Source organism: Grus americana, chromosome 2, assembly GCF_028858705.1.
Source record: "Grus americana isolate bGruAme1 chromosome 2, bGruAme1.mat, whole genome shotgun sequence".
Taxonomy (NCBI): Eukaryota; Metazoa; Chordata; class Aves; order Gruiformes; family Gruidae; genus Grus; species Grus americana.
This window is the reverse complement of record NC_072853.1, coordinates 167,393,118-167,416,567: the sequence shown is the minus strand read 5'-3', so window position 1 is coordinate 167,416,567 and position 23,450 is coordinate 167,393,118. Positions and strand designations below refer to the sequence as shown.

At 42.5% G+C, this 23,450-nt stretch overlaps 1 protein-coding gene across 2 annotated transcripts in view; it reads left to right on the top strand.

The window, feature by feature from the left end:
* MYL3 (myosin light chain 3) overlaps positions 1-21,852 on the top strand; it is a 38,557-nt gene extending 16,705 nt beyond the window's left edge. Inside the window, exons 2-7 of one of the 2 annotated variants that reach the window (XM_054818193.1) lie at positions 6,616-6,643; positions 11,718-11,867; positions 13,084-13,257; positions 15,790-15,867; positions 17,330-17,365; positions 21,027-21,852. In XM_054818193.1, the coding sequence (XP_054674168.1) occupies positions 6,616-6,643; positions 11,718-11,867; positions 13,084-13,257; positions 15,790-15,867; positions 17,330-17,358 (459 nt within the window). In that variant the 3' untranslated portion in view covers positions 17,359-17,365; positions 21,027-21,852. Of the gene's footprint in view, positions 1-6,615; positions 6,644-11,717; positions 11,868-13,083; positions 13,258-15,789 lie in introns of both variants that reach the window. The other variant, XM_054818192.1, reaches the window with a different exon arrangement.
* The last annotated feature ends 1,598 nt before the right edge of the window (positions 21,853-23,450 follow it).

Sequence of the window (23,450 nt, the reverse complement as noted above, 5' to 3'; positions counted from 1 at the left end):
GGAATGGTCCACCTGTCCTCATGCATGTGGATTGGGAGGTGGGCCTTTTTCCTTCTTAGCTCCCACTTACCAGGAGTTTTGAGGGCCTGAAGCCCCTAGGAAGTGTTGCAATGTGGTTCACAAGCTGTATCCTTGGGGCTCTTCTCTATTAGAGACCCAACCCATGAGCTATTGTCTACTTCAAGCAGATAGCACAGGCAACATCTGACCTCTCCTACACCCCAGGCTCCCCTCCAGGATTTAACAGAGGGTATTTTTTAGGTTTTATAATTTCTTCCATGGTTGGGAACATCTGAACAAACATCTGCTGGTGAGCCTGGTTAAGTGGGGAGTTGCAGAGAAGGTGGGAAGCCAGCCATCAATAAATGGTTGGAGAATCCAAAACCATGTTGTTACAGGGAGAACAGTCAGCCTACAAAATGTTTTATATTTCTGGTGCTGGCCATTGCCAGAAGCTGTCTCAGTTCTCCAAAGCGGTTGTGTCATTCTTCTGTTGAGGCTCTGGAATTTCCCTTTGCACTCTGGAAAGTTGTGGCAACACATTCCCCATCCAAGAAAGGGAGCTATCAATTTAGAGACTACTAAAAGAGTTGAACAAGCACAGTGACTGAAAAGCGCACTGCTCCTTCAACCTCAGAAGGTATTTACAAGAAAGCAAGAGGCAAGGGGATGTGAAACCCTGCCAGGGGACTGCCACCCAGCGCTCTAGCTCAGGCTGAGGATGCAGAGCATCACTGCTAAAGGTGAGGCTGCTTTCAGTCTCCATGTGCTTGGACAAGCTTCCTACAAAGGGCAAAGCTGAACCTGTGCCCTGTAGACTCATCAGGCTGTGGTTCCTCACCCAGTGGGGATTCAGAGCACAATAGTATGGCTAAGCAGATTTAGTCTGAGGTATGGAGGTTCAGGATTGTGTTGTATTTCTTTCCTTGGGGTAGGAACCTCATGGGTTCCCCAAATCTATTTCTCCATCTGGCTGCATCACTGATCTTTATGTCTCTCCAAAGTCCTCCAACAGCCAGTAACCTTTAATGGTATGCACCTACCTCAGCTCTCCCCCTCTCCAGCTCTATCTCCACCTGGGAGCATCCCATGGAGTGACTCTGAGACCCTAACCAGTGCTTCCTAAACCCAAACCAGACACGACTGCTTCACACGGAGCTTTTGCATCCACTTCTTAAGGGACCAGGTGAATCAAAAGCCACAACACGGCAGACCTCATCCACGCTTATTCCAAAATAAAGTAGGGACCAGGAAACCATAAACTCTGAAGAAGTTGTAGTAGCAGCAGTGGTGATATACTGCTGTATTTTTTTCAGCTCTTAGGAAACACAGTTAAAAGAAAGATTCAAGGTGACCATCTTCTGGTGGAAAAGAGTGCAGGCTGGAGAAAAAAAGTGGTTTTGTATTTCCTTATGAAACAGCATCCTCTACATGACCTTGACAAAGACTTTGCCTCATTTTCCCACATAATTTTTTTTTAATGAAAGGCTTCAATTATTACAGCTGAAAATAATGATTTCTATCTTCACTTCACTTTCATTATCAATATAGTTAGGTAATGTAAAAGGTCAACAATTCAGTTCTCTATTTGACTCCCAAACAATATATTTTCTGCCATTCCAGAATGACCTGCCATTTTAGTCCAACTCAAAGTAATTTTTCTTCTGAAAACACTGGGGGCCAAACATAAAATTGAAAATGGTAGAGTTGTATGGTTGGGTTTCTCTCCTGCAAAACGTCCAGTATATTTTAGCTGTTCCCCATGAAGACCAGGTGGAGCATCTTGTACTGTCATGTGTCACAGCTCATATACTAGTCAAATGCCCGTATGCTGTACATCGCCTTCCCTCCCATCAGATCATGAGCTGAGTAGAAATGAGGAAAGTCCTTAGTGCAATCCTGGGAGATAAATGTACATGTACCAAAAAAGTTTCAAAAGGCAGAGGAGATGAGAGATCAGGAGGGGCTATCAAACAACAGTAAGGAATGCGGCTGTGTGAGACGAGACCGTGTGTCAAGGTTTGCCCAAGGGCAGTGGAGGAGTGTATGTACATCAGAATTGCTCTGCACAGAAAGTGATGGGAGAGAGGATGATGGGCATGATGTGTATTAATAGGTTTAAAAAGGTCTTAGTGGAAAAAAACACATGCTTGTGAAATACAAATGTAACCTCAACACGACGATACTGATCTAGATGGCCTTCTGGGCCTCTTTCCATCTGCTGCATTTCTGCCTCCTAAATCAGTCTCCCAAGAGCACAATAAAAAGAAACCCTTCTCCTTCTCCACAACTAGCCCTGCCATGGCTAAGTGAAAACCTGGCTGTTTGTATTAGGATTCCTCAGTGTACTATGAAACAAGATTATTGTTTCTTTTCTAGAGGAGCTCCTTTGCTTGCATTGTCTAAATGCTTCCCCCCAGATAGCCTCTTGACTGCTGGTTAGCAACAGTTTTATTAATAGGACTTATTTCAGACTTAGTTATGTCTGACTTATCACGCACGGAGTTATGTGCTTGATTGAGATACCATGGGTTTGTAAAAAAAATAATTCCCTGAGATATGAAGCTGTGAATGACGTTAACAGCTCCAAGGGTGCGTATATCCGTCCTGGTGTCTCTGGGACAAAACCAGCTTAATGCCATTGTTTGGACAAAGAGGACGGGAGCATTAAGGCTACAGCTGATGCCTCTGGTGACCGGGTGATGATTCCCTAAAGCCAAGATTGCTAAAACAGCAGCAAAACTGGCATAACACTTCCCATTTATTATGGAAAGATTTCAATTCAGACATCTGGTGTCTTCAAAGAACATGCAGAGCAGTCCACACATTAGGGCAGGAAACAAGTGGAAAGAGATTTGCAGTCAGCAGCTCTATCTCCTGTATGGATTTGGACCAAGTACCACCACTGTGAGCCTTGGTGCTGTGGATGCTTGGCACTCATAGTAATGCCCTTGCTTTAAAACCTCAGTTGCCCACAGAAAAAATGCCAGGGGAAATTAAATTCTTCTGAAGTGTCACTATATTTAAAACGAACAAACGAACAAACAAACAAACAAACCCCCCACGGAAATCATCCGAGTCTACTTCCAAGGAACTGGAGAATGTAAAGCCATATCTGAGAAAGCAAATTCACATTAAGCCTGTGAGTAGGTTTTGCAGCCTCCAGCTTTGGGCAATGAGGGCTGCTGTGCTGACTGAGCTCAGTGCAGTGTGGGGTGATGCTGGTGTGCAGCAATGTAAGTGCCTGGGGGCAGGAGCGGGCCTGGGCATCAGCGATACCACTGGGGGCTTTCAGTCCCTTGGATGCCCGTTGCGTTAGAGCAGCAGAAGCAGAGCTGCCTTAGAGCACAGGTATGGGGGTCGCTGTTTGTGCCTGCAATGCACTGGGACTCATTTGCCCACTGCTTGCCTTAGCCTGACCTCATTTTTACAGCCTGTCCTCTGGGTCCCTCCTGCCTGGGGTCTCTGAGGCAGCCTTCATGGAAAGCTCAACCCTTGCTCTTGGTACATGGAGATGGCTTTGGTTTTGTGTGCTCCATGCCATTCTGAGGGAGTGGGGAGGGAAAACAAAACCCCAACCGTCTTCAGTCTAAACATAGCTCAGGGTTCGGTCCATCCATCTTCAATGATACCTTGTGGCCGGGTAAATGATGACTCGCCTTCCCCTACGACTCCACGGTGGTATGTGCTGAGAGGGCAGAAAATAGCAGCAACTGCCACCCACACATCTCTGCAGCTTTCCTGAGAGGAAGCCATGCCTGGGTGGTAGCTCTGGTCAAACTGTCTGCCACCACCTTGCCAGCTGTCATTCATGGTCCTCCAGCTCTGGGTGGTGTTTTTATAGTGGCCATGATTAGAGGTAAGGCATGCTCAGCCCTTCAGCTCAAATCTTCCCTTTGATCCAGCCATGGGAATTTGCATTCATCCTTTTTTGCTCTGGTGCAGTTTCTCCTGGTCTGCAGTTTGCTAAAGGGCTAGCTCCCGCTTTCTGGGTGGGACTCGTTGAATCAGAAAAGGACATCTACATCTGTGCTAGTCATCCATGCTCTTTTTATCATCATTGTGGAATTGAATTATCCACTCACTGAAAAGGAAAGCATAACTCATCCTCTCCCCAAGTAGAGACCTGAAACAAGTAAAATCACAGCCTAGAAGTGCTCTTTCCCTTCTACTGGTATAAAGCAAACGTGAGGTCACTGACACATCTGCATGTCTACATCTAAGTGTAGCTGAGATGAATTCTTCCCCAAGAGCAATCCATCACAGTGATTTAAATGTGAGTTGCCAGCAGCTCTGGCCTTATTTCAACCACACTAGCTATTGATGCCTGAATAAATTAAATTTGTAATTAGCTTCAGTCAAATTCTCAAAGCTTGGTATAATTAGACACACTGGGCAAAAGGCCGCTGCTGACAACGCACCTGTATGAATGTGTTCCCAGATGGGTATTTATTTCTAATTAAACAAGGTATTTAGATTTGGGATAGGACCCAATCTAGATGATTATAATTTTCATGACAAAGATGTGTTCGGACCCCTCCATGTGTTAGGAAAAGGAAGAGCATTGCTATTCTTTTGAGGGCTCCTTTTTGGCATTCTTTAAATGCTTCCTTCCAGACAGCCTCCAGGCTGCCACTTAGGTAACTATTTTATTAATTGGATTTCATTCAAGGTAAATGATGACTGAGAATTGCAAACAAAGTGGTAATCCCCTGAATGAGCTTGCTCAGATAAAGATTGAGCAGGGCAGACACAAAAATAGTGGCCTGATTTTCAACAATTGCAGGATTACTGTTGAGTCCTGCCTTCCAAATCCACCAGATGTTTTCTGGTTCTTCCTTCCCCTAAGCCAGAAGATGCTCAGAAAGACTACGGTAGAGAAACATAGGGCACTGGTAGGAAATATGAGTTTCGGGCTGTTTGTATCTGCCCTGTAGACCTTCATTGTGCCCTATGAATGCTAGAGCTCCTTGTGCTCCTCAGGGTATCTGGAGACAGAAGAAGCATCTGGGAGCTGTGCACTGAGCCCCGGGTGGAATAAAGAAATTGGTGTTGTCATGCTCTGCATGTTTCAGCCATCCTGGCTGGAGAGCTGTGGAGTTAGAACAGCTCCACCCTGTAATATTACAAAAATCCCAAGTAGATGATGAAGGAATGTGTCACATCATTGCATTTCCCCTTGAAACGAGGAAACAGGGAGTTTGCATTTGAGGTGCTCACTATGCCTTTGTTCCACTTGGATGCTTTGCTACCAAGGAACAAAATATGATACTAAGCAATGAGAGGTGGTCAGCTTCATAAGGAAAATCTGACCTAAAATGTGTGGGGTTGTACATATGTTGGGGAGAGGGGAAGAGTCATATATGTCCACAGAGGAATGCTTCCAGGGGTGTGTATTCATGTATCGTTAGGTCTGTCCCAAGCGTATGCTTTGCATGTGTGCATTTGCATGTTTATGCATATCAAAATATGGTTTCTCTTTATTTATGTATTCACCATCAGGGCAATCTGCCAGTCTTCCTGCACTGCAGGAATGTCCCCATCGGCAGAGATATCCACCCTGTTGGTTTTCCCTGAGAGGCAGGAGTAAATTCTAGTGAAAATTCACATTGCTGACCTGTGCCTGTTCATTCAGAAGCTTGGACCTCATGTTCTGATCCTTTGTTTCCTTCTTTTGCCTTTGAGGTCAGCAGCAGCCTGTTGGCATCTTGGAGCATTTTTGAAGTCCAGAGCTGCAAGGGGGCAGTTCCATGTAAAAATAGGGAGTGGGACAACCCTAAGACTTAGGAAACAGGAGAAAATATGAAGTGATGAGAAAACAAGAGACAGATTGCAGACTCAGCAAGGTCCAGCAAGTTATCCAATATAGCCCAATATAGTACAGCAGTGGTTATCAGAGGATGCTTTAGGAAAAGGTACAAGAACAGGGAAAACCTCCCTCAAAATGCTCCTAAACATCAGGCAGAGGCTTCTTAAGCTAAGTATTTCTGTACAATTGGTAATGTACAGAAATGGATTTCTTTTCCAGGCAGTTATCCTGTGACCCTTTACACACATGTAACTGTGAACATCCACAGTATCCCATGACCAGCTTTCCACAGTTCAGCTGTAAGAGTAAAGAACCACTCCCTTCACTTTCCTTTGAGCCTGATTCATGCCATCTTTACCTGATACCCCCCTAGTTCTTCTGCTGAAAGACTACGGACAGTAGATGCCCATCTGTCTACAGATAAAACCCTTTCAGTGAAGTAGTCTGGGGTTTACCAAGGTACCACCATAATCATCTCTGGAGAGGTCACCAGCTGTGGGGAGTCACTTGGGATAGGGGAAAGAGGTTGCAGCAGGAACACAGGAGGAGCAGAAAGGACAAAGGGAATCTGCAGCATTGTGGTGGGAGCAAAGGTCTTAAAGGTGGGGCTGTTGAATAAGAAAGGTGGAGGAGGAAAGAAGAATCTATCTGTTCTATAAAATTATTTTCTTGGTTTTATGAGTTAGTATTTTTCATGGACCTCACAAGCACCCAGAACCATAAGACAGAGAGTAATCCAGTCCTCTTCTTATTACCCACAGTTTTCATTTTTTTTCAATTTGGTTTTTATTCTTTGTCTCTTCCAGGTTGAATTCACTCCTGATCAGATCGAAGGTGAGGAAGATGTGTTTCTCTTCTGTGTACAGTAAATACCGTCACTGGGAGGTGCTGGCAAATGCTGGGGTGGATGCAGGTGTGGTATTTGAGCTCCCTTGAAAAGGGAGTTGTCTCCCATGCTTTAATTCATTGCCTTGCTCCTGCTCAGTCCCTCCTCTGAATACTCTGTGGAGTTGTTCAAGAGAAAAGGGGGAAAGTCATGCATTATGCAGATTATTATCTCATTAAAGAAAACACCAGGTTCTCTGCCAAGGAAGCAAAACTAAAGAATAAACATTAAAAAAAAACCTCAAACAAAACACACACTGCCAAAACCTCAGTCCTATATATTCTTTCTTTAAGAAAACCCACTAACAAAATATCAGTCCTTTCAAGAGAAAGCCTCACAACTTTTGAGAACTTTTTCCCTTTATTCAGTCAGAACTTAGTGTTACATATTTGTGACAGCTCTCCAGAAACCAGTAAATGACAATGATGGCATTTTTTTTTTTTTCTTTCAAAGCAAAACATCAGCATTAGTTTCTGAACCCCTTATCCCAAATCAAGAAACTGATACTGGAACCTCATGCATGAAGTCCTGGGAACACAACCACTGCAGCTGTCCCCTTTTTCCTCAACTACCAGCCTGCTTTTTACTTAAAGGGATAATTGATAGATGGAGTCAAACATCTGGCATAATTTTACTTTGGTCTTTAAACACTTGGCAGAACTTGGTAAAGCCTATGAAAGATGGTATCAGAAAATGGGTAAATTAGAACACATGAAAAAAGAAATCTCAGGCTATGCAGTTAGGCTGATTCAGAGAGGAGAGATACAGAAAGAAGGATTTTCTGAATGGCAACCAAATGCCATAATATCTTAGAGACTGAGGCTTTGCCACAGAGTTCCAACTTTACCTTGGGATTTTCAAGCCCCCCTTAATGCTTTAGTTTCTATTTTCTAACAACAGGTCAAAAATAACTCATGATTGGAGGCAACTGTTAATTTCTGGGAACCTGTCCCTTTTCCAGTCCCAAAGTTATGGGAAAACTGTAGGAGAGGCACAATTCTGAGCCACAAACCTTTGAACCAGTCCAGCAACACACAACAGCTGGATCTCTCATCAGTTAATGTTTTGGAGATTGGATAGGACCCACCTAATTTCTATGCCTTGTTTTCTCTCTCCCTGAAGAGAACTAACTCTAGAGACTATATCAGAGAACGGGAAAAGGAAACACCTATTCAGAAAAAAAAAAGTGATGCTTGTCTGGCCAGCAGCCCATTGGAATGGCTAGGAAATGGCAAATTTGGAGCAACCCCAGGGCTGCCATAAAAGGTAGCAGGTCTAGAGCAGATGTAGCCCATCTCTAGAAACAGACAGTTGCATCTTTTTCATTTTCTTCTTACAGCTGCCTTCTGGTCTAGCTGTACTCACTGCATACACAGAGAAAAGCTTGGAATCCAGGACTTGTGAAATAGGATGTCCTTGAACTATCAAAGGGAAAACTATGGGGCAGGAAGCAGATAACATCATCTGTGTGAGAAAGGCTATGAGACCTCCACATCAGCTGCAACAGCATAACAGAGTTGTACAGTGTGCTAGCTTTGGGGAGAAACACTAAATCCACTCAAGGTTAATCCCACAGTTGGTTCACAGGTTCTGCCATGAGTTGCTGGAAGGAATGCCTAATGGTCTCAACGCCACCAGGGGCCGGGGACTGATCGCTGCTCATCAGTGAGCTCCTCAATTCCTTTCCTCCTTTTTTTTTCTTTTCTGCTTTTTTTCTCCTTCACCTGACCTTTAGAAGATTCTTAGATTCATAGGTGAGTAGGCAGACAGATCGATAGTTGCTAGATAGATATTTACTCCTAGGTAGAGCTTAGATGCTTCAGATGTAGAATTATATCTACAACATAGCCCACAGTTGTCCCTGGATTGTCCCTGGCACACGTTGTCCTCTATACTAGTTTGCACATGTCAAAACCTTGCCAAGAAGTGTGCTACGAGTTTAAGAAAGCAATCAATCAGTATTCCAGTGCTTGGGACTGTTTTATTTTGTGTTAAAAGCACAGGTTAGAAAGCAAGCACCACTTGCCATGATTTATAGCTGTTATACTGACTGTTGGCATGACTTGAGAGTTGGGACGCACAGCAGCTCTACATTAATACATCTTTTTGATTTGTTTTCTCCTTCCATTTCTCTCCTTACTTTCTCAAGCTTCCAAGATTGCCACCTCTCCCCTTCTTCTGGGTTTTAGTTGCACTTGTTTTGTTCTGGGTTCATTTTCAGCTCCATGTTGCATGGTTAAATTTGTCAAATTTCCTCTTTCAAGAAGACATCAGGAGGTCAAGGTCATCTGTCATACCTTTATATGTAGTTTGTTTGCTGTTTTGGGGTTGGGTGGTTTTTTTGTTTGTTTGTTTTGGTTTATTTATTTTTTTAAATAGATCTTTAATGTATAATAATCACCTCTTTCTCTCTCTGTTGACCAGATGATGAGTTAGGTGTCTCAGTGAGACTAGATACTTCCCCATTTGTCAGTTGTAACTAGATCAATAAAGTCCACCCTATGTGTTAGATATTACTGTCTGTCAGTCTATCGCCATTGACCCCAGCTGGTTTTCTGATTCCAAGTTGAGGTGGTGGAGGAGAAACAGACACCACAACATCTCAAGGTCTTTCCAGCCTTATCTTCTAGGATACTTTGAAGCCTCTTGCTAAGGAAAAGACTTTGCTGTGCCAGACTTACCTAGCTGCAAGGATTCAGTGTTATGTAAGCCCCCAAAATTTCAGTCTCAGGAGAAGAATGGTCTGTGGGTGAATCCATGTGTAACACACCTATCTCTGCGTGTCCTCCTGCCTCAACTGCAAGTGAAATTCATTGGTTGTGGCAATGTGTATTTATGAAACTGGATTCCTGGCCTAAATTGCTGAAAAGAGAAGAATATGAGCTATTCAAGATGTGAAGATAGGTAGCAATTAGGCATATGAAAATATACACTGCTCCTGCCAGTGGTTTAATGGATAGTAGGAGGACAAAGGAGACTGTGACCATGCTGGTTTCATTGCTTTGATGGAAACTTGCATTAAGCCAGCAAATGCAAATGCACATAAAAAAAAAATTAGGTCACTTCTGTATATTGACAAAATGGGGTTTCCAAACCCACAGGCCAATGCTCTGGTGAGAGGTGGTTACATCTGATTTAAAATTAACAAAAAGAAAAAAAAGAAGAGAGAAATGTGTGCTGTCAGTAACCATGGTGAATTGCGAGCCTTTAGGAGGTGGTGTGAAGGGTGTTCAGGTCTCAGGGAGCAGGTAAGCAGCAGGCGGAGGAGTAGCTCAGGGAGGTAGGTGTGTTTCTCATCCACCTCAGCTGCTGAGACCCCCAGGAAAGGACAGAGCTGGGAGTGGGGCTCTGGCCCCCTTCCACTGTCAGCAAGGAGCCCATGAAAATCCACTATTGCCCTCTGCTGGAGTGAGGGCTGCCAAGGGGAACTGGGCTCTGGCCGGTGACACAGGAGGCAAGGATCCAGGAGAGAGACGCAGGGAGAGAAAGAAAGAAAGAGCGAGCAAAGAGGGAAATGCAAAGAAGAAAACAAGGGGAGCGTTAATTAGTTCAAAATCAGAAAATGCATCAGTGTTTGAAAGTGTTGGATGAGGATGGAAATGAGTAAGATATGAGTGGAATGATAAAAATGAAAAGGGAGGGACAAAGGACGAGAGGCAAACCCAGCAACACTAGAAGTAAGGAGAGAGGGAAATAAGCAAAGAAGAAGAAAGAAAAAAGAGGGAAGGCGAATAATGAGTAGGAGAACGAATTGAGAAGAGAAAGATGGAGAAAATCTGGCGTCCAGAGTCAATGGCTGAATGGTTGAATGAGTCAGGATCTAGGGAAAAAAAGATAGCCTTACTGTGTTTGGAGAGTAGGAGAAAAACATATACAGAAGAGTAACAGCAGGATAAGGGACAGATTCAGGGATTCACAGCTTTAAAGCCAAAGAGATTTTTGTGATCACTCGTAGACCATGCACTATGCAGTGCGTTGATTAAAGGGTAACAACCCATTTCTGTTGCTTGCGCCCTGAGATGCTTCTCTGTCTCTGCAACATGTCTGCAACTCCAGCAGGGAGAGGTGAGCCTGAGTAATTAGTGTCTGGGGAAGTCTCCCCTGGGATCCTGCACTGACTCCAGTAATTGCTGGTAGAACAGGGACCGTATCCCATGGGAATGCTCTTGCCAAGATATTGCTGCTCAAAGTGGTAAGGGTCAGAAGAGAGGACATGAGGATGTGTTCACAAGGATGTAATGGAGGGGAGCTGGCTGTCTTGCAAGGGGATGGGCTCTGCATGAGTGCACAGGGGAAAGCAGGCAGATGTGAAACCACTGGAGGGAATGACTGCATCTCCACACGTGAGATCTGGCCTGGCATCGGTAGCTGATGGCATACCAAACCTTACTTCTCCAGGTGCAATTGGACTGGGTGCGAGAAAAAAGAAAAATCAGAGGATTCTTCTAGATCTGCTCCTTGACACTATGAAATACAATTGATCAATTAGAAGGTTCTCCAGATACCTTCACCTTCCCCCAACAACAGACAGCTTGTTGTGTCATAATTCCAGCGGGTTATCATGGCACATCTTGCTACCTGCTAATAGAGGTGCTCCTTTATCTCAGTGGGCTGTGTCAGTGCTCTCTAAGTGTATAATGCTGAATACAACATCCAGTTAGCTAATGAGCAGAACTGCTATTGAATGCTGTGCCATCCTCAGTGCTCCTGATGAGCTGGAAAGCTCTCAAGACCAACCATTTCTAGAAGGTTTTCTGCACTTCCCAATGTTAGCGGAGACGGAAATAGAATGAGAAGAGCGTTTGACCTCTCTGATTCCATTCCTTGATTGAATCGGAAAATGCAGGGGAGGAGGAACACAAACATTGCAGATAACAGCAACAACAAAGCTCATCAAACTTATTCCCAAACTGCAAAATAAAAGGGTCAGGCAGAGTTAGTTTGGGGGGAAGGTCTAGGCTTGCTTTGACTTTATCTGAGGGAGTATGGCATGCATTTCTTTTTATCTTTTTTGTCTTCCAGAATTTAAGGAAGCGTTCTCACTCTTCGACCGGACTCCTAAATCTGAGATGAAAATCACATATGCACAGTGCGGAGATGTCTTGAGAGCTTTGGGGCAGAATCCAACCCAGGCTGAGGTCATGAAAGTGCTTGGCAGACCCAAACCAGAAGGTTGGTGTCCTCCTCTGTGTTTGTTTTGAAAAAGATCACCCCAAGAATTATTAGTGAAGCAGATGAGGTCTCCATTTTGTAATGGAAAGATTAATTGTGAAATAACAAAGGATATGGAACAGCCCCTGCAAATCACTAGCAGAAAAGTAAACGAGGAAAAAAGTGATCTTGCAGTCAATATAATTGTCTCAAATTTAGGAGAATGAATTAATTTAATGGCCCTGTGCATCAATGTGTTTTACAATGACAAGTTCTTGCCTTTTAAAATTGCTTTGATGACAGCCATTCACATGTGTTTACTAAAAACGCAGACAGTTTTGAAGACATCCAGAGAAACAAAGGAATAGACTGATTATGAGGACACAGCTTGTTCTACAAAAGTATATGTTAGAAGGTCTGTAATGATTGCTGTAATATCTCCCTTCAACATTCACCATACACCGGATATCTGTTCAGAACAAAGGAAATTTCTCCCAGACCATATCTATCCTCAGGCATTTTCTAGATTACTTTTCTGTCCTTTCCTTCCACTGAGGTGGAGCTGACAATGAGGCCCTCATTCAACAGCTGTGATATGTCAGGGTATGGCAGTGACACAGTGGCAGGTAGGGCAAGGAGTCATATGGGAACAAAATGTCCTCTAATGCTCTCCAAAGGCAAAGAAAATGGGATCACAGCCCTGGACCTGCCTATTCACTCTGAAGCTCCTCTCCCAATATGTTTTTAAACATCTCTGCATTATAGGCCTGCAAAACAAAGCTGATTTCGTATTGGGAATGAGCTTTTCTTACTGTTTGCTGCTTTGTTTCATACTTCTGTTGCATGAAACAGCCTTGGGAGTCTAACAGTATTTTTTTTCCTTGATGTTTGTGTATGTCAGATACTAGGAGGGAGATTATCTATCTATCTATCTATCTATCTATCTATCTATCTATCTATCTATCTACCTACCTACCTACCTACCTACCTACGTACCTACCTATGTATCTATCTATTAAAAATTCATATTTGTCTCTTTGCCACACGTCTTTCCCACTCTGATTATCTATTATTCTATCTGTACTTATGATATTTCTATGCTCTTCTCTCCCCTTTAACTGGCATTTATTGCCACAGTTGTTCTACCCTCATCACATACCCATGGTGGATGTCCCATGGTTAGTCCTCAACTCCCCAGAATCCACCAGAACTTTCATTTCCATCTGTATCTTTGTAGACATGAACTCCAAGATGATCGACTTTGAGACCTTCCTGCCCATGCTGCAGCACATTGCCAAGACAAAAGACACAGGCACCTATGAGGACTTTGTGGAGGGTCTGCGTGTGTTCGACAAGGAGGGAAATGGAACGGTGATGGGGGCTGAACTTCGCCATGTTTTGGCTACATTGGGTAAGGTCAACCTTTCCTCATGCAGTTTCATCACTGAGGTCTTTCCCATACAGCTTGTATCATTCTGGGCAACCTTTATGGAGAAAATGACTGGGCAAGAATTCAGCCATCACATTGTCCTCAGTTATAAAGACTAAAAAAGTTCTGTAATAATGAAGCTAAAAATCACTGACCTACAGATAAAATATTTGCCTGCCTTCCTTCCTTCCTTCCTTCCTTCCTTCCTTCCTTCCTTCCTTCCTTCCTTCCTCTAGTGTTTTATTTCTCCAATAAATATATTTCTATTACCATAAAATTATGCAAACATTGGAAACTATCTATTCCTTCAATATTTGTCTCCATTTTTCTGCACCTTCAAGAAAAGTTTTAAGATGAAGCACTTTTTTAATCAGTCATCTGAAGTGTCTCTGAAATGGAAAGCCCCTGTTTTTAAAGGAGGGATCAATATTTCTCTGTCCTCTCAAATTTTGACTTCAGAAGCTCAGTTTTTCACAGAGAGTGATGACAACAGAATGAGTGCAAGATAGAAAATTTGGCTGTAACTTAATGACAGGTTTCCAATTTGAATTAGAAGGCACTGATATGTTGTCATGTGAATCCAGTAAGCATTTCTCAAGATCAGCCTTTTCTACTAGTGTTTGTCCACTATTTTAAAAAAGGATAAGTCTTTACAAAAGAGATTTAATATGGACCAAAGAATTCCAATGATGGGTTTTGACCTGGGATATCTATTCAAAAAAACCAAACCTTTTATGCCCGAGGGTTTTCATTCCATGACATACCCTTTTCTATTAATGACACAGGAAATAAGAAAAGGAAGAAATCCTTTTTATCACTGATGCTATCAAATCAGTTTGGGGACCAAATTCAGTAATGACAAAAAAAATATCCCACAGGGTCGGAATTGTTGCCCTATCTAACCTTACCTGGGACAAAGAAACACTGTGGGCAGTTTGGTGACTTTCAGAGTACTAAAAGAAATAATTTTGTACTTACCCTTCTATTTCCAATAACCCAGAACAATGTGGCGATGTCTGATTATCAAGCACTGACAGGAAGTATTTCCATCTTAAGAATTAACAGTTCTGTTTAGAGTGGCATCTCTAAATAATGGTCAAATCCTAGGCACAACCAAATGTTCTGTAAATTAGAATGCTTTTCTGTTCAATTTTCAAAAAATTGGTTGAATTTTCACAGGTTCGTATCGGCTCAGGACTTGTTCTTGTGTGCCAGAACTCAGTGATGGAAAAGTGGAACATAGCAAAGCACACTCAATGCATTTTATTTTATTTTCATTTCTATGATTTCAGGTGGCCAAGAAGGCCAACAGCATCCTGGCTTGTGTCAGCAATAGTGTGGCCAGCAGGACCAGGGCAGTGACCGTCCCCCTGTACCCTGCACTAGTGAGGCCGCACCTCGAGTGCTGGGTTCAGTTTTGGGCCCCTCGCTCCAAGAAGGACATTGAGGTGCTGGAGCGTGTCCAGAGAAGGGCAACCAAGTGGTGCAGGGTTTGGAGCACAAGTCTGATGAGGAGTGGCTGAGGGAACTGGGGTGGTTTAGCCTGGAGAAGAGGAGGCTGAGGGGAGACCTGATCGCTCTCTACAACTCCCTGAAAGGAGGGTGTAGCCATATGGGGGTTGATCTCTTCTCCCAAGTAACAAGTGATAGGACGAGAGGAAATGGCCTGAAGTTGCATCAGGGGAGGTTTAGATTGGATATTTGGAAAAATTTCTTCTCCAAAAGGGTTATCAATCACTGGGACAGGCTGCCCAGGGAAGTGATGCAGTCACCATCCCTGGAGGTATTTAGAAGATGTGTAGATGTGGCACTTAGGGACATGGGTTAGTGGTGGACTTTGCAGTGCTAGGTTAACGGTTGGACTCCATGATCTTAAAGGTCTTTTCCAACCTAAATTATGTGATTCTATGATTCCATGAAATCCCCCTGAAATTTCTTCTTATGTTTCTAGAACTCATTTGATCTCACCCTAAAATCAGTGTCTAATATCAGAATAAGGAGATGGATTGGGTTGATCTCTGCTTAACCAGAATGAAGCCTTACATGCAAATAGGCACTTAATATTTAGGTAATTAAATTAAATGGAATTTAACAAACACTGATCCAAATCAGAGAACCTAAGTTCGATCTTGGAATCTTTCTGAATCTCAACTGAGAGGCGAACTAGATGGTGACTCTAATAAGAGTTTATGTAGTGAGGATTTGGTTAAAAAATGACTAAAGCCTTCAAGATTCGTCATTTACAGAAAGTTTATTCTTAGAAGAATGAGTATGTGAACATAATATCATGTGGGTTTCCATATTTATTCTGTCTTTCTGGTTTTCAGATCAAATTTTCTGTTTGCAAGTTCAAAAGTAGCTTTCCTAGCAGTCAGCACCACAAATTAAACTGAAGAGAAAATCTCCCCGTCTTCTCTCTCACTCTCATTTTCATTCTTGGATTCTTTGAACTGTGCTTTGTAAATTCTTAAAAAAGGGTTCAAGTACTAAGCAGGCCTTTTGCTTTCCACCCAGGCGAGAGGTTGACTGAAGAGGAAGTTGATAAGCTAATGGCTGGTCAGGAAGATGCCAATGGCTGTATCAACTATGAAGGTAGGTATGACAACTCTGGTCTGAGCAGTGGTCATGTGCTTGAAGGCTTTGTTGTAATTATCCTGAGAAAGTTCAAACCTGTGGAAGATCTAACTCCCAAAGATCAGGATGTCTGCTTTTCCAAATTTTAGACCAATTTAGATTCTATAATTCACCTGATGTACCCTATCTGTTGAAGCTTACTTGTATTTCCATAGCTGAATGGCATGGCCCTTTCAAGAGATGGGGATGTACCTTCTTATTTTGTTTTTTTTTTAAAAAATGTATTATTTTTTCCTAACTGCTCCCACAGTTCCCTGTCCTCTCAAAAAGCGATACACATCCCTTTTGAGATGTCTTTACAGAAAATCCCTAAATTTTCTTTCAAAACATCAGCAAAAAAAGTATCCTTAGCACCCTCTTTGGTGTCCTATGAATCCTACAAGACCTTCGAAAGACCTTCCATTTTATTTCATTGTTATTGTAGAAAGCCAGAATAAAAGGATTTGGTCATGAATACGTGGACCATGGTTCTCTCCTGCATCTTGCAAGCCTATATGTTTCAGGTTGTTCAATAAAACCACAATATTCTAGTAGGGATCATGGCCACATGCTTTTGTATGAGTCCTTCCTAAGGTTAACTGGTGAGTGACCATTGTATCATTGTGGTGATTTAGCTGGTCTGTCGTATTCACTGAGCTTTTTATGAATATTTGTGTTGGTAGTCTCTATTTACAAATACCAGTGATCTAAGCTCAGGGAAACATTTCTTACAAGTAGTTTATTGATAGAAATCTGTAGATTTAGCCAACCCAAATGACTCATGAACTTATGCTGGACTGAGAGAAATTCATAGCACGGAGGCATTACTGGGAAGGAAAAAATATTTCCTTATTGCAAAAGGTATTTTTCCTTTTCCTTTTGAATTTCAGAATTATATGTAATGAATGCTTTTTTTTAAATGGAGAAAAATGGAACCTGAAACTTTTTGAAACAAAAGCTAAATTTGACTTTGAAGTACCTTGTGTGTTTGTAAACCTGATTTCACTGCAGAAATATAGTCACAATACCTGACTTGGTGACCTTCTGTGGATTCTGGAGGTTCATTCCAGAGGCATTTTCAGCACCCTCTGCCTTAGTACAAATGTGCTGGAGTCTTGAAAGCCTTGCAAGATGAGGACCCAGAGTTTCTCATGGCTACATACTTTGGAAAGCCAGTTCCATATGGTGGCCAGGGGGAAGGGATTAAACAAGCTATGGCTTGACTGATGTGTGTGTTCATTTCCACTGGCTACCTAGACTGCTGGCTACAATGCCCTGTATATATATTATCTTAAGGACTTACAAAAGCATTTAGCACCTGGTATCTGGAATCTTATTTACAAAGTGATGTGATCTTAGCAGCCAAGCTGAGATACCCAGGAGTTACTGAGCTCATTAGAAGGGAATTGATAAATGACGCTTCTCTTTCTCTTGTTTTCAGCTTTTGTGAAACATATCATGGCTAACTGAACACCAGGTGAGTCTCTTCTGTCCTCCTTGCATATCCTGTTGCTTTGCTTTTGGCATCTGAGATAGGCTTGAAGAATGTGTAAGTCACCAATCAAAGAGGGTGAATATTTTCAGCGTGCTGTACAAGGAAGTAGGACAAGAATGGGTAAAATGTTATCTTCATCCTATCAAGTGCACAGAAAATCGGTGACCTTTCTGCAATTGTCTGGTAAATCTGGACGCCTTTATTTTAGAAGTTTAATATAATATATCCTAAAAAGATTTGATTACCAAAGAACAAGTGCTCATTCCTTTATGACTGACAGGAAACTTCAAAGGATGCACACTTTTTGTCTACTTAGAAGTCTCTGCTCCCAGACTTCTCCTAAAAAGGCAAGGAGATAGAACTAAGCTGACTAGAGAAAGAGTGGGCAAAAAATATGAGGAAAAGTAGAAAAGGAGCAATGCATGCCTATGTCGCTGAATCTACACTTGGAGGATAATTATTGGCCTTCCATAAATCTGGCTCCCAACATCTCCTGGCAAATGGGTTGGTTTTCCAGGAAAAGACATGAGCTTTGTCCAGCACATCTTCTGGCTTTATTCAGTAGTGTTCTCCAAACCACAGTACTGTTAAGGGTATCTCTGTCTCACCATTGCAAATGAGATGAACTTCATTTCCAGTATTTCCTGGTCATCATTTATTTTTGTATTCCTGGAAAAGGTGCCCACTGTTTTCAACTGGCATTCACCACTATTTATCTCTGTTCAGCTTTTGGGGAAGGTCTGACATGAGAGTTAACCAACTTCCTCTATTCTGCAAAGTATCTGATAGACTGGGAAAAGCAGTGACTTCCTTTAGATATGTTCTGGTTGTTTTGGGGTTTGTTTGTTTTTTAGGGTTTTTTTTTTCTTCTACTTTGTTTATTTTTCTACTCTGTCCTGATCAAGCCTGGCTTTGTTTTGCTTTTGGAGCTGACATTATCCCAGCCCACTGAGACCCGTCTGCTGTGCGGTAACTTTTGGTTATGTTCACTGGCACCCCAGGGAGAGAATTAAGTAGGAGTCACATCCAGGTCTTTGGGACTTTTGTTCCAAGACATAATTGAACAAAATGTAAACTGGCTAAAAGAGATGACTGCTTTTTTCTTATTATGGTCCAGTTTTCTTTCTTAAAGGCATTTATCTTCTCTGAGCATGCACTCAGTTTTCCAACAGTGGCTCCTAGTTTTCAGTTCCAAAGATCTGGGACTGGCCCACAGCCATAGTGGGTAATCCCACAGCTAGTGTGATCCTTACTTGTTGTTTAGAGATGTTTTCAATCCTTAGTCCCATCCTAAACCCACTGCCATGGGAAATTCCCATTCCGATGCCAAAAGTCTTTCTAGTCCCCTAAAGCAATGTCAGCCACCGAAGAAGACAAGTGAGCAGTGGTAAGCGGTAAAGCTGGCGCAGGGCTTGGAGCTGCAGCATGGAGGCCAGCAAAATTCTCTTTGCTTAGGATGGATTTGGAAAGCATTTACCAATGAGCCATGATGGGCGTCATTCAGGGGTGGCATGTTCCACTCCCTGCTGGGCTGCTGTTGGCATGTTTAGGGAAAGACAAATGCAGTCTTTACCCTTGAAAGTGTGACGACCCTTTGCCATAGAGCATGTAACAAACAAATCCCAAAACACTGGATTTGAACTCAGTGGGAATCTAGATTTGAGCCCAAAAATAAAAGCGTGGCTCATGTTTCTTGGCCATTCCCATATGCTGGAGGAAAGCTAGAGCTGTATCCCAACATAAGAACTGAACTGTGTCTTTTCCTTTCCTTTTCCTTTTCCTTTTCCTTTTCCTTTTCCTTTTCCTTTTCCTTTTCCTTTTCCTTTTCCTTTTCCTTTTCCTCTTTTCCTCTTTTCCTTTTCCTTTTCCTTTTCCTTTTCCTTTTCCTTTTCCTTTTCCTTTTCCTTTTCCTTTTCCTTTTCCTTTTCCTTTTCCTTTCTTTTCCCTTTCTTTATTTTCTGAGCATAGTTGTTGTGACTACTCTGTATTGACTTTTCTTATATATAGCGTCTCCTCTGGCTTGTCCCCAGGTGCTATGTAACAGAGTAATCAATTACATCTTCAATTAGTGACTCTCCCACTATTTTTTTCAGACCCTCGCCCCCCACCCCCAGGTCAAGTGCTCTTCAGGATTATAGCCAAATATTCATCCTTCACAGTAGACATTGCTGTAGAAAACACTCCCAGATTTGCTACACATCTACTCCTTACACTACTCAGCGGGAAAGACACAGCCAGCAAGAGACGTTTTCTCACATAGGTAGAAAACACTGTATCCTACTTGTGGGCCAATGACCACTGTAGTATTGAGCAGGGTTGTGGGATACGTGCAGTGGACTACATGAACCCCTTGTGAAAGCAATGCACACAACTCTTCCTCTGCCATGCACCTGAATGTGTGATGAGCAGAGTCAACCTTATCTCATGGCCTAACTCTTGGGTGCATATCCATTCATGGGAGATGATCCAACAGCCCAAAATGCTGGGAAAGAACATCTTTGGGATATTGTCTATATTGTTCAGATACCTACTTCACTAACATAGACCTTGTGTAACAAAACCACCCTATTTACCTTTAAACACATAAGTTCAAGTAGTGGAGCAGTACAGCTGGAGGGACAGTCCATAGTGTGTACACAGAGGCTCAATTTAGTGTCTCACATGTAGTTTCATGGTGTTGTTTGAGATGTTCCAAGTGTCTCAGATACTCATGGCCTCACAGATGGGATGCAGAGCCCATCCCAGACTTGTGCCTTCTGGCAGGTGGCAGCCAGGCAGGGTACTCTAGGACATCTCAAGTGGCTTTAGGTGCTGAGGTGTGGGGAAGTGAATTGAGCCCTGTGGCTTGAACTCATGCAACTATAGGTGAAATCCTAGAATATGCCATCAGTATTTAACTGGCTGACATAGTCCTCATTGGCTCCCATCATGTTAAGATGCCTACAAGTAGGTGTCTATGTGAAAGCGGATTATCTCTGTTTTCCGACCTAAAAGAGGTGCAATTAGATGGAGCACGAATAATGGTTCATCTTATCTGAAGAACAGACATAGATGCAGGGAATGCAGCTGCCAGAGTTGAGGAGAAATCTCCCTCAGACCCTATGTTATATTTGCCATCCATATGGGAATGTTTTGAATGCCTTGAGGCTCTCAGATTGCATCAGATGCTCATGGTTTGGGAACTGAATCCAGCTTGAAATCTAGACATTAGCTAAGAGAAATCCCTGTGCTCAAATGTTGCTGATGGGAGACTGACTACAGATAACAGAGGGATAACAGAAGTACAAGAAACTGTCTAGTGGTTCAGGAACTGGACTGTTTTTCTGGAAAGCTGAGTCTTTACCCCAGCTTCATGTCTGACATGTCTACATTGCCTCTCCATATCACTGCTTCCCATGTTTTGTCCATCATTTACACGTTCAGTGTAAGATTGCCGGGTTGGGACTGATTAAGTATATTTTGTCCTGTTGTGAGATTGCTGTCTGATGTCAGCTGGCATCTTCGTAGCACAGAGACACTCAGCTGCAGTCCTTGCTGCCAATAAGCTGAGTACAGATGTATGAGGATGACTGAGGCTGATTCCTGGTGGCGTTGTTTGTTTCTTCTTTCTTCCTCTAATGCTTAAAAATAACTTTATTTTTAGGACAAGATAGGCGCCGAGAACCCCAGATGCTGGCCTTGGATTTCAATGTAATGGAATGTCTTCTCATTTTTCAGCCCGGATTCCCATTACAGAGCTACAAAATGTACTGTCCCTAAAGTTATTTGGATAAATGTTTTTTTGTTTGTTTTGTCTTGTTTCTTCATGGGAAGAGGGTGGCCTCTGTGGAGATTGAATACACTCAGGAAACTGAAGAAATCAGAATCTGAACTATGAATACCTGGGCATTGTCATTTTTTTCTGATACAGAATATAAACAGCAACACAAAATTGTTAAGGGAGAGGGGAGAAAAGAGGAGTGATTTTTTTCATGACTAAATCAATCGAAAAATGTATTTGTCATTCAGACATATCCTCCTCTCCCCTCCTCCTTCCAAAACAACTGGACCTTTCTGTGTGTTTATTACATTTGTGAAAAATAGCTGTAAGAGAGTAAGGGAGAAAAGAAACTAAACCACTTGTATACATCTCATGTATGTAAGGAATACTCTTAACCTTTAGAGAAAAACCAGTAAAAATAGAATGCCCAGCAATCAGCATGGCATTTGTTGAACATTGTTCACATGTTTCTCAGCTTCGGAAGATACCACCTTTAACATATAAGACATAAAGGAGAAAAACAAAGCAAACCAGAAATGTATCCAATGTTTGCCAAAATGCATCCCTTCTCCACAAGGATTACTTCCCATTCCAACAGTCTGACCTATGAAACAAGTAAAATGTCTTTCCTAGTGCAAACTGGAAACTGTTCTCATATAAATATCTTGGTCCTGTAGCTTTTCACAGTAAAACTTGGGATTCTTTGTGAGCTGCTTTCATCATCGTTTCTGTCTCTGTGTGAGGGAAGGGGAAATGGGAAATAAATGCTGTTGGGAAAAGCCTCAGTAGAGGTGAAGGAAAGCTGAGAAGCGTGAAAAAGCACATGGATTAAGTTGGCTCATTTTCTGGACAATAATAATTTTAAAACTAAAAAAACCCAACAAAACCCAACAAAACCCTATATCCCTTGGGGGTGGAAAAAGGAGAAGCTAGAGGCTGGTACAGTTTGTCAGGCAATACCAAAAAATCTAAATATGTGACACTCCATTTCAGCAAGAGGTATTGTTAAAACAGACAACTTGGAAACTTAGTGCGGGGAAGATAATCAGTGGAACATTGTAATACCAGGATACGAACTGCATAGCAATGACTGCATAGGTCATCCCCACAGAGAAGAATTGCTATGAATGAGAGAATATACAGGCTGTAACAAAATGTGCCTTTGAATAGCCATAATAGAAAATCAGCAGTTAGAGGGCTAAATGTAGTATCAAGCTGATGGCAATAATAACAAAATGCTAAAGGAAATTCAAAAGGCTAGTGCAGAGGGACGAGTAGAAAGATACTAATAATGACAGGAATGTATTATATCCAGCCTGGGTTAACTGTACACAAGGGTGCAAGTAAGAGGAAAAAAAGTTGCCACCATGAATCACTAGTTTTGAAGAAACCACCGCTGAAGCGTCAGACCTGAACAGAGCCATGTGTTGAACAGGACATTGATAAGGCCATGAGAGAGGCAACTACTTCTGCTCTAGTGTGCCAGAGACGGACACCAGAGACAGTCATCACCAGTGGTCCATCTCCTCCTCAAGGCTCCCTTTGTGGGCATCCGCTTCTACTCTCAGCATTGGCTCCTGTGATTTCCTAGGGTCAAGTTTGTCTTGGGGCAAACACCATTTCATAGCCGTCTTGCCTTCACCATCTTGTAAATACATATTTAGACCCTAATGATAGCTTAATATTGTTTTGAATCAAAGGTGTACAGTAGTTGGAAAATGCATTTCTTTCTCCCTTTCTTGCTAGTGCAATGAATCATTTGGGAATGTCTCCTGTCTTCTGTGATATTCTAGCTTAAAGACCCCTTGAGCTCTAGGACTCACAGCTGAGGAGCACTGTGAGGGCTCAGTACAGAAACACTGATAGCAGGTACCATCTGACTACCTCCTCTTTGTCCTCCATCCCCTGTTGTTCTGTCACCAAAACTCATCTCTAAATTGGGCTATTGCCAACACACAGTGAGTCCTACATGGCCTAGTCCAAGGCCAAACCTGTCAAAATTTCCATCAAAATCAAAGCGTTGTTGTTCTGACTTCTCAGAGAGATTTCATTACCACATCAGCTGCAGCTTAGGTGGAGGAGAAATCCTAATCCCTCCAGTCGACCATCTGCTGCTTTCTTCCTCAACTGCTAAACACAAAGCCACCACGTTGCTGCTACTCAGACTCCCAGTAAAGGGTCACCTTGAGGTATTATATCTAAATCTTGCAGAATATTTTACCATACATTCCCCAAACAACACCTGTCCTCATCCACAGATGCAGGGGAGCCTTTCATCTGGGCATGTGGGTGGCATTCACCCATCTA